The sequence below is a fragment of the Apium graveolens genome, chromosome 10 (assembly GCF_009905375.1).
Source record: "Apium graveolens cultivar Ventura chromosome 10, ASM990537v1, whole genome shotgun sequence".
NCBI classification, from domain to species: domain Eukaryota; kingdom Viridiplantae; phylum Streptophyta; class Magnoliopsida; order Apiales; family Apiaceae; genus Apium; species Apium graveolens.
Window position 1 is genome coordinate 214,656,972 of NC_133656.1, and position 10,239 is coordinate 214,667,210.

The 10,239-nt window shown below is 34.5% G+C and overlaps 1 protein-coding gene across 5 annotated transcripts; it reads right to left on the minus strand.

The window, feature by feature from the left end:
* Positions 1-287: 287 nt before the first annotated feature.
* Positions 288-4,904, minus strand: LOC141692325 (BEL1-like homeodomain protein 1). 5 transcript variants are annotated; one of them, XM_074497109.1, is made up of 8 exons: positions 4,666-4,904; positions 4,021-4,086; positions 3,643-3,796; positions 3,087-3,560; positions 2,584-3,011; positions 1,730-2,106; positions 1,576-1,636; positions 288-1,492 (listed from the first exon to the last, which is right to left on the minus strand). In XM_074497109.1, exons 4-8 carry the CDS (start codon positions 3,499-3,501, stop codon positions 671-673), a joined length of 2,103 nt encoding a protein of 700 aa, XP_074353210.1. In that variant the 5' UTR covers positions 3,502-3,560; positions 3,643-3,796; positions 4,021-4,086; positions 4,666-4,904; the 3' UTR covers positions 288-670. The 5 variants fall into 5 exon arrangements, with proteins under 5 accessions (XP_074353210.1, XP_074353207.1, XP_074353206.1 ...); XM_074497106.1 differs by having other exon boundaries at positions 2,584-3,526; XM_074497105.1 differs by having other exon boundaries at positions 2,584-3,560.
* Between the last annotated feature and the right edge of the window lie 5,335 nt (positions 4,905-10,239).

The following is a 10,239-nucleotide window of genomic DNA, read 5'->3' on the forward strand; positions in this document are numbered from 1 at the left end:
TCAACTCTGTCTTAAAGGGACACTTGCTCCGGTCATGAAATTTGTAACAGAACATTGCCTGGCCCTTGCAATGTAAACTTTGAAAAAGAGATGTGAAACTCTATGACTCTAACAAGATGTTTATTCGGTGACATAATCGAACTTGACAGTTGAGCTGTGACATATCCTCGATCTTCTTAAACAGCCACAAATCTCCAAGCTGGCCTCTGAAAGACAAAAAATCAGGGGGGGGGAATCCGATGATGTCTAATTGATTCTCTGGACGATGATCATAGTACTACTAGATATACAAAACATATGATTCCAATAAAAATAATAATGTTTGTGTTCCCGTCATGAGATGGAATCTGCATAAGTACACATTAAAGCAATATATAAATTCTATACCACCCCCCACAAAATACCTATGTTTACATTATCCTTATACCAATCCATCTACCCCATCTGCAAAAAAAACAAAAATAATATACAATCCTCGTACAGTAGTATGTTCTAATCTAGCTAGGCTACCTATAAGAACTCAAACGGTTCTGTGCCAAGTATATATATAAAGCTGTAGTCTATGTAAAAAGTTTCATGTCCTTTCTTTACACTACTCTTTTCACTTTCCCTTCTTCCTGATGAAGGTACTTGAGGAAAGTAGTGAAAGTGTAGATCTTACTCCCCCTTTTTAGGCCACAAAGTCTGGCAACAATTGTGCAGCGAATCTCTTGCGGTTTTGAATATTCATATTATCATACATTGTAGCGGAGTGTGATGATGTTGGAGTGTCTATAGCTCCAAACTCATTCGCTTCGCTAATATCAACTCCTCTTCCCAGTTGGATGTTTTGGTTTGAAAGGAAGCTCTGATGAGTTCCAGACATTGAGAGGTTTTCACCATGTGGAAGACCAAGAGTCAGAGAAACACCATTGCCTGAATAAGGCGGTGCAGTGAATTGATCAGCACCATACCTTCCAATATCCCCTATCGGATAGGAGCCAAATCCTCGAATGTAGTTTGTTGGGCTTCCCATTAAGGTGAATGCATCTCTGCTCTGTCTTTGATCATTGCCAAATTTCATAGACATTTGCTCATTGTTTGTTTCTGGCTTGGATTCCATGTTCATGTACAAGGCATTACCCGAAACAGAATGCATCATATCGGCGCTCCTTAGTTTCTTCGGACTTCCTCGTGTCATTTCCTCCATCTCAGAGGATCCAATGAGGGTGAAACCAGAGTGGTTTCTGATGTTTGACCCGGTGGGAGAGGTTGAAACTGCTGAAGCTGATACTGTATTGTGAGAATTGTGCCTTGTGAGATTGTCTTGGTTTTCAGTAGGACTTTTGTCTTGTGGAGCTTTACCTTTACTTGCCATGTCTTCATTTTGTTCACTTTTGCTTGTTTTATCCTCTGAACCATTCTGTTCTTGTTCTTTGATTTCCTCTGTGTACATTTCTTCTACCATTGGTTTCCAAAGGCGCACACGAGCATTTATAAACCAGTTGGACACCTGAATTATTTTCATACAAACATTTCATCATTAAAAGTATCACAACAAATACAAGAGCATGAAAAACACTTTGTAACACATACCTGACTCCTAGTGAGCCCGGTTTGTTTGGCCAGCATGTGTTTGTCTGAGTCCTTGGGATAACTGATATCAATTTCAACAAAATTAGTACAACCAAAAAGGCCGGTTAATGAAATGTATCAAAACGTGACAAGAATGAACATTAACATGACTTACGGGTGGAGGAAATGTTCAAACAGCCAAGCGCGAAGAACAGAAACAGAGCGCTCTGGTAATCCTCTCTGAGGTCTCCAGGCATTATGTTGGATCATTCCCAACTGCTGTAAAGCTCTCTGTTGCCTGAGCTGATTGTCAACAAATTTGAGCCTGGAGCCCTCTAATTTCCCTCCTGCCAAACTATTTTCTTCACCTAAGCTCTTGCTTGCAGCTCGGATTTGTCCCATGATCGCATCTTTAAGACACCTAAATTGCTTAGAAATAGTTTGTAGAGCCAGGGCTGTGTACGTCTTTGCTGACCCAATACCAGCTGCTTGTTCAAACCAAGAAATCACTATCTGCATCTGGTTGTGGTACTGTCGGTACCTCTGCTCCACCTTTAAATTTTCAACAATCGAACATATACAAATAATAGTCAGTACTAAAGCTCAGTAATGTGCTGCACAATGCTATTTTTTTTAAAAAAAAAATATAAATTTAATAGACAGGACTCAGCAAAAACTGAATGTGAAAGCATTTATTTCTAGAACTCTATCACAATTACATGAAATAAAAGTTAGAAAACAATTTAATAAAATTACACCGAGTGAGGTTAATCATTTTAACTGGTACTGTGGTACCCTCCTTAATCTGATGTAAACGCAACCAAATCAAGATTATACTCTTATTAACTTACTTTGAGGAAAATTAAGATAATCTGTGTGCATCTGTTATAATTAAACTGTCAAACCAAATCTATCGGTTAAATTACGAGTCCGATGAAGATAAAATGCACGCAAATCTTACCCGAGTTGGTTCCGTAGACAGTACAATCAAAATTCAAAACATACACAAATCAGCAAAGTTAGATGTACCTCATCAAGCATGTTAACAAGCTTTGCTTTCTTCAACTGAATCTCCTGTCTCTCTGCTGTTGTGAGCTCAACACCGCGTTTGGAGCTGCCTTCTCCACCGCCACCACTTGATCCATCTCCAGTGGCCCCCGGTGAAGTTTCTCCATTCTTCGTACTCCCATTATTTGGGATAGTTGGCAACTGAACACTAGCCTTGACTCCCTTGCCAACGTTGACAACTTCATCAAGAAGCTCCTGAGCAGCCTTCAAATACTTGGAACTCAACAACACACTCTGCATGCCATTAACACCATTCGAAACACCCGATACCGATGACGATGAGCCTCCATGAGCTCTCACATCATCCCCACCACCACCACCACCACCACCACCACCACCACCACCATTGCTTCTCGGCGAAATAGTGGGTGGATGACCAGGAGTGAGTGCTGGAGACGACATTTCACGGTCAGTTCCAAAAGACCCATATCCATGTTGCTGAGAAGAAAGAGACAAGGACAGACCTTGTTGTGTTCGCGTGACATCACGCGCCGCCGTCAGATCAACCGGATTGTACAAACTGTATTGAAGTCTAGGCATATAGCCATGTATTCCTGACATGTCATGCTGTGAATGAACAATAGATGAATGATGAGGATGAATATTATCTTGTTGAGGTGCAGCTGAGGCCGTTGCCGACAGAGGTATGCCCACAAACTGTTGAGTAGGTGGCGCGTGTGACATACTGGAATGGTTAAGAGAGTTGCCACCAGTGGAGTTGTTATTGAGGAACATGTAGTTACCAGTTGGCGGCTGTTGTTGTTGTTGAGATGTGTCAGAGTATCCAACGTTGTTGTTGTTGTACCCGGGGTTCATCAAAATCAGTGTTTGTAATCCATCACCTTGGATTTCTGAATTCCCATGATAGTACGTCCCCATCCTTGATATTGATCTTTTCTTTAGCCTTTTACGATATCTATATTAATACTATATTTTATCTATGCAAAAAAAAAAAACTAATTTAATAAGTGTGAACAAACATATTCGTTTCCGGAGGGGCAGGTGGATATATATGCTTACCTCTGATTTCTTGATGATATCAGACTTGGAGTAGGTAAATATATTTGCAATTCAACCTATCTGCTCATTCTTCTAATTAAGATCACTAACTAATGTGTTAACCGCTATTAATGAAGGATCTGCAATTTGTGTTCAGCTGATGATCACATAAATCCTGCAAAATTAACAAGGTCATTAAAACATTTAAGTCAACAATTCCTTTGAATAAATTATAAAACCACAATTGTTTACTTTTAACTGCTCATAACCATCAAAGAAGAGAACAATGGATGGACACATATGAACAAGTGGAAACTGATGAAGATTGAGAGGATGAAAAAACAAAATTAAACAAATGAATAAATTAATATAAATTAAGTGTATAAATTAATCAGGTACCTGGAGGTGTTATGGAAATCTGAGTGTGCACGTGTATCATCATCATCATCATCATAATCATATCATCTGCGAGGGAAGGATAAGAATTGTTTAGTAGTTAGCAGAGAGAGGGTAACAGTGACAAAAAAGGCCATCAATCACCCCAGATTTGAAACAGACACAGAAAGAAACAATTACTAGAAAATTCAAGCATGCAGCTAGCTTAGCTCTCTCTCTATATAACCCTCCTTTAATATATCATAAAAATGTATCTTTCAATTATTTTAACCCCATACCCACTTGTCTACCTATCCGATTATCTCCCCTATCTACAGATTCTCAACACAATTATATTATATGTATTTGTCTCTTTGCTCAATTACCTCTCTGCAACTACTGCTGACCAAAATTATACAACAGAGAGAGAGAGATTGTACATAGTTCAATTATAACAAAGGCCATGTAAAACTTGATTAACTTACACATCCATCAACTGAATCTAACCTTGTTATTTCATTGTTTTGTAACATAAGAAAAAACATTGAGATGAGGGTAGAGATAATGAAAAGAAACAAGTATAAATATGAAGTTCCTGGTGAAAGTGGGGTGTGTCTCGGGATCTGTGAAAATTAGAGGAGAGGGAAGAAGCTTTTTAGTGAGAAGTACCTGCGAATAGATCAAACAAGGGGGCAACTGAGGTTTGTTTTTGTGATTTGACTCTCCTTTTCAAATCATTTGATGCAGAGTCAGGCTCTCTCTTCCTCTTGATAATGAACCAAACTACTTACTACTACTACTACGAGTATATTATATCATTTCTTTATTTACTACTACTTCTACTAATAACTTTTCAAACTTACAAAACTAAGTAGATAGATGAGTGTGAATGTATGTGTGGTCCTCTCCCTATATTTTATTACATAAATATTAAAAAGAAGAGGAAGATTATAGAGATAGGATACATGTATGTATATATGTATGTATCTATAATACTATAATTATACCCTACTGTGTCAGAAGATACAAGCAGCTGAAAAACGAGGAAACGTACGTACGCTTCTTGGAAGCTTATTCATGTCATTATTTAACCTAATTATTTTTTTAAAATATTAAAATATTAAGAAATAAATAAAAAAAAGTGGGAGGAGGGAGGATAGGGGTGACGATAAGGATGATGATGAAGAAGATTAGGGTCTGTATTGGAGCGGAGGAGGGGTCCACCTCAATTATTTATTACTATTGAGTCTTGTTTGTCTTTTTCTTCTGCAATTTTTTTTTATTTAATTGGTTATCATATTTTTGTGGTTGGATGGGAGAGTTTGAAGATAAAGGCAATTAAAATATCTAAGGAACCAACAGGGCCAACCACTTTTACACCTACATACTTTAATGCCCCTGTAACACTCATTATTTCTCCTTCATTCTTTTACTCTTTTTTTTTTCATTTTTTTTTATATTGAATTTTTTATGTATGATTTTGTATTGCCTATATAATTTATAGGTTACCGGAATTCGAGATAAAAACAATAAAACAACCCAAACACACGCAATTTCTGAATTATTGCTTTTGCTGGCTCTCCGACATTGGCTAAGGTCATATTCCTTGTTCAAGTAATAAGCGATTAATATTACACACCCACGTAGATATTTTGTATACATGCATGACTTTTATTTATTTAAAAATATTTGTCCTCTAAAATTAATTATATTCTCTGGTTGCGGAGAAAGAGTTAATTCTGGTTTTTCTAGAGATTTTTGTGGCTTGTGCAAGTAAAATTGTATTTTTCAGAGAAAGGAGATGGATCTTTCCAATATTTGTGTCCTAACACAAAGGATGCATGTAAGTTCTATTTATTAAAATTATTGCATTTTGCACGTTAATAGACCGATTTGTTTTTGTTTTTTTGTTTATTTAGAAATTTAACTCCTATTGCTGCTAAAACTAATTATATTGTCTGGTTTCGGAGAAAAAGTTAATTCTAGCCTTTCTAGAGATTTTTGTGGCTTTTGTGCAAGTAAAGTTGTATTTTTTCAGAGAAAGGAGATCGATGTTTCTAACATTTGTGTCCTAACACAAAAGATGCACGTAACTTCTATTTATTAAAATTATTGCATTTTCACCTTAATATACCTTGTTTTTCTTTTTTGTTTATTTAGCAAATCGTGCAGTGTGACTAAATTTGTGGGTATTACAATTATGGTTTGCATTTTATTTTGATAAAAAATAGTTTAACTAAAAATATATTTTATTAAGGGCTAGAAACATTCTAACCTGCTGTTTACTGATTGAGGGTCAAGAATTTCTGAAGTAGTTTACTCATTTCTTCAAAACAACCAGCAATATAAAAAATAACAATGAATCACCTTTAATTTGTTTTATTATATTTGTTATTCAACATGTGTGCATGTTTGACCGGTCAGTTAACCTTTTGAGTTGTGACATTTTGTGTATGATTTCTTAAGGGACCTTGAGGACCCTTAGAATGGCACTTCATTGAGATATTGTGTAAGGATAATGATTGTTGATCATGAAAGATGCATTTTACATGGTAAAATTTACATTATTTACCCTTACAAAGCATCTAATATTAGGTGTTTTGGGCCCATTAATTAGGAGCTTATACATTTCACCAACAATAGGGACAGTCAAACACTTGGATTGAAAATTAAACATTAAACTCATACGTACTTCCCATAATAAATGTTTTTTTTTTAATATTAAAAGATGATAAATTAATCAGACATACATTTAACCATGCATGGCAAATACATAACAACATTAAAATTTAACTCTAACCCTTAAAGTCATGTTAAAAAATTAGGTAGTAGGAGTAGTACATATGGTTTAGTTTATGGGGTCTGAAAATCATCCATCTATCTCCGTCACACACGTCCTATATTAATATATACAAACATATCCATTTGATGAACAGTTACAGTCAATTATATGGATCATGTCCTCTGATATTGATCATGTGAATAGCAAGTATATATATTCAATTCAGAGTAACCCTTGATTCCCAAGATTCCCTTTCTGAAGGACTGCACGGTCTAACATCACCTGTATATATCATCACCAACGCAAACAAATACTTATTTTTTATGCTTTGTCTATAATTGCACAAGCACTTTCCTAGTTTTACCATGAAAGTTACTTCTGTCAGTATTGGTACAACGACTGCTCAGTGTGCTTTCATCTGACCTTTGCCAAACAATTTTAAGGTCATTTTGGGAAGTTACTTTAGGGTTTTCTTTCCCGGAAGGGTTTTACCTTCTTTATAGAAAAAGGGATTCTAGAAAAGGTTTGTTTCATTTGACCATTTTTACAATTAGTTCAATCTTTTTCTTTGTTATGGATAAATCCAATATCAAAATTCTTTGAGTGACTTTTGCTAAAGAGCCTTTTAAAAAGTTAAAGTTGCTGTAATTTTTTTAATATTTTGTAGCATATTTCAACTAGTAGCTGCAAGTAACATTATAAATGTCACATATTGGTCATCGCATTAAATATTGCATAACACAAAATTGTGCGACCATAATTCGACAAAATTCATATAGTTACATGTCCTAGCAACATTAGTGAAAAGTTAAAAAATATTTAACGAAGGAAGATGAATTATAATAAATATGACAAATAAGATGAATTCTACGGTACATTCTCCTCCCTCCGTTTTAAAATAACTGTGTACTTTAAAAAAAATATTTACTCATATTTATAAATTCTAACATTGATAGTAAAATTATATTAGTAATCATATCTATTACATAAAAGGTGAATCATAGTTTCATACCGATGTTTAGTATACTTCTCTTCGTGCTCAGACTAGCACCTTTTGATTTTATTAAATAAATCGAAGGTGTTTGTATTAAAATCTCGCTCATCTTTCTCTTGATGGTGTTGAAATATCATAATTTAAAAGATACTTTAAATTGATCAGACGTTAAATAATTAGTATAAATTGCATTAGGTATATATAATTGACATCTTTCTCAAACATATATGTTCTCGGCAGGTATATAAAAGGAGAACCAAAATACCTCAACACAGAGTTTTTCATGTCTCCTTGGCCACTTACAAATTAAGAAATATTTTGATGCAGAACAAATATTCAAAGGTTATAACCTTTTTAATTTATTTTAACCAATTTAACCTCAGACGCCATATTTAAGTATCATTTACCCATTACAAGAATTAGGACCTTTATCTATCAAAAATTGGGTGGTAATTACAATCGAGTGACATTTATGACTTAATTTTTATTCCGCATCCTTAGTTTTTAATTATAACCAAATTGATCTTTTTTAAGACAGAAGATAAATAAATTTAACAATTGATATATATATGGACATGGCGAACTTAAATTTCTTTTTAGAATCGTAAATTTGTTAGTTGGATTGGTGAGCCACAAAATATAGATGTAGGAATTTAATTGGGGTTTAGGGTCGGAAAAGGGCGATTTTGTTTCTTATTTATCAAAAACAGTGTAATTCAAAATTTATTAAATCGTAAAAACTGGTATTTTGAAAATATCTAAACGAGTAGATTATTAATAAAAAAGATTAGCTAAAGGTTATAGAGGAAGTCGGTATCAGCTCAACTAATCCATTGTTTAACAACAATAATGAACACCAATCTTGTCTGTTATCTACATACAACGAACAATAAGCTAAGGAAACAAAGCATCATGCATTGTTGAGTGAAAGATGTTGATATTTTATCCTTGAAATAAAGGCCTTGTAATCTTAAAGTTAATCAAGATACTTATATGAATAAGTAAAAACCAAACAAAAAGTAAAATGAACACAGTAGGAGATGATGTTTTCAAAGGGGGGTGGGGACATGGAGTGCTTTTAATAGAGACAGCAGAAGTTGTTTTGTGGTGTTTGGTTCTTTTTCTATGTGAGAAAACCCACACCAATACGCAAACATTTATTGGAGTTTTCTTATCCTTTCCCCAGCAGAATATTTAAAAGGCCATGAATTTAAATGTGAATATATGAATAATAACAAACCAAAGTTACTCTAATTTATCAGCTAGCCACCTCTTCTTGTTGTCCGATTCTCCATGTCCATTCACTATCTTTGCGGCCTCCACCGATTTACGCCCTCTTTTAAATCGAATTATTTCCAGCTATAAGAATGTATGCATTATTTGATTTTAGTTTAGGAAAAATTTTGGATTTTTTTTTGAAATATCTAGCATTTCTCATATCCTAAATAAATTGAATTCTAAATATCAGGTGACATATTTAGTAAATCATTATTCTATTACCAAGTATGTGCTCGTAAAAATATATTAGGCCAATATTATGCAACTAACAACAATTTATGTTTGAAAAAAACAACTAATTATGTTAAAATAATTTGATATCCGAATTCATAAACATAATTTTATTTTGTTAAATGGTCAATATTTGGATATTTTTTTAGATTCTAAGTTGATAAAAAGTATTTATTAATATAATATGGCAATGTTCTTATAAATAAGTTATCTTGCAAATATTATTTGTCAAAAATAATTAACTTATCTCTAAAAAAAAGCACGTTATATGGGTATGAAATTAGCCTAAAAGCATAATTAATGTTGAGTTAATTAAACCTGACACGGTTCGGTAACGAAACCCAGTTAATGAGGCCTAAAGCATTGATTGTTTATTAATTTCGCAATTAATAGATATGGTGAAATAACAACTCATTAAGTATATCCTACAGAGGATAGAATTCTTCATTCAGTAGCCTCCAAGGCACGCAAACTAATAAGGAATCTGTTTTTTACGTATTAGGACTCCAAAGTCTATTCTAAAATGAAGACTTATTCATCAAGTCTTCTAACCCTAGTCCAATTCAAGGACATCCAATATCTATATAAAGGGTTACACCCCTCCACCAAGAACTATGTTTTGACTTGATTCTCTAAATTCACAGAGATACGTAGGCATCTTCTGAAGACAAATTTAAGCTACAAAACACAAGTGCAGCCATTTAAGGCCTTGAGCTCTCGAACCCTAGTAGTAAATATCACAATAATTATAACCTAGCTTTTTTCCCATAACATTTGGCGCCGTCTGTGGGAAAACTAAAACAACCATGGTGAACACACAGAGCAGAAACAATAGTGGAACAAACATTCATGTCCCATCGCGAACAATCGCATCAGTGGTAGAGGTACCACCGCACTCATCTTATGCCTCCACCCAATGAGGAACCCCGGTAGGGGCAACAGAGGCACAACCACAAGG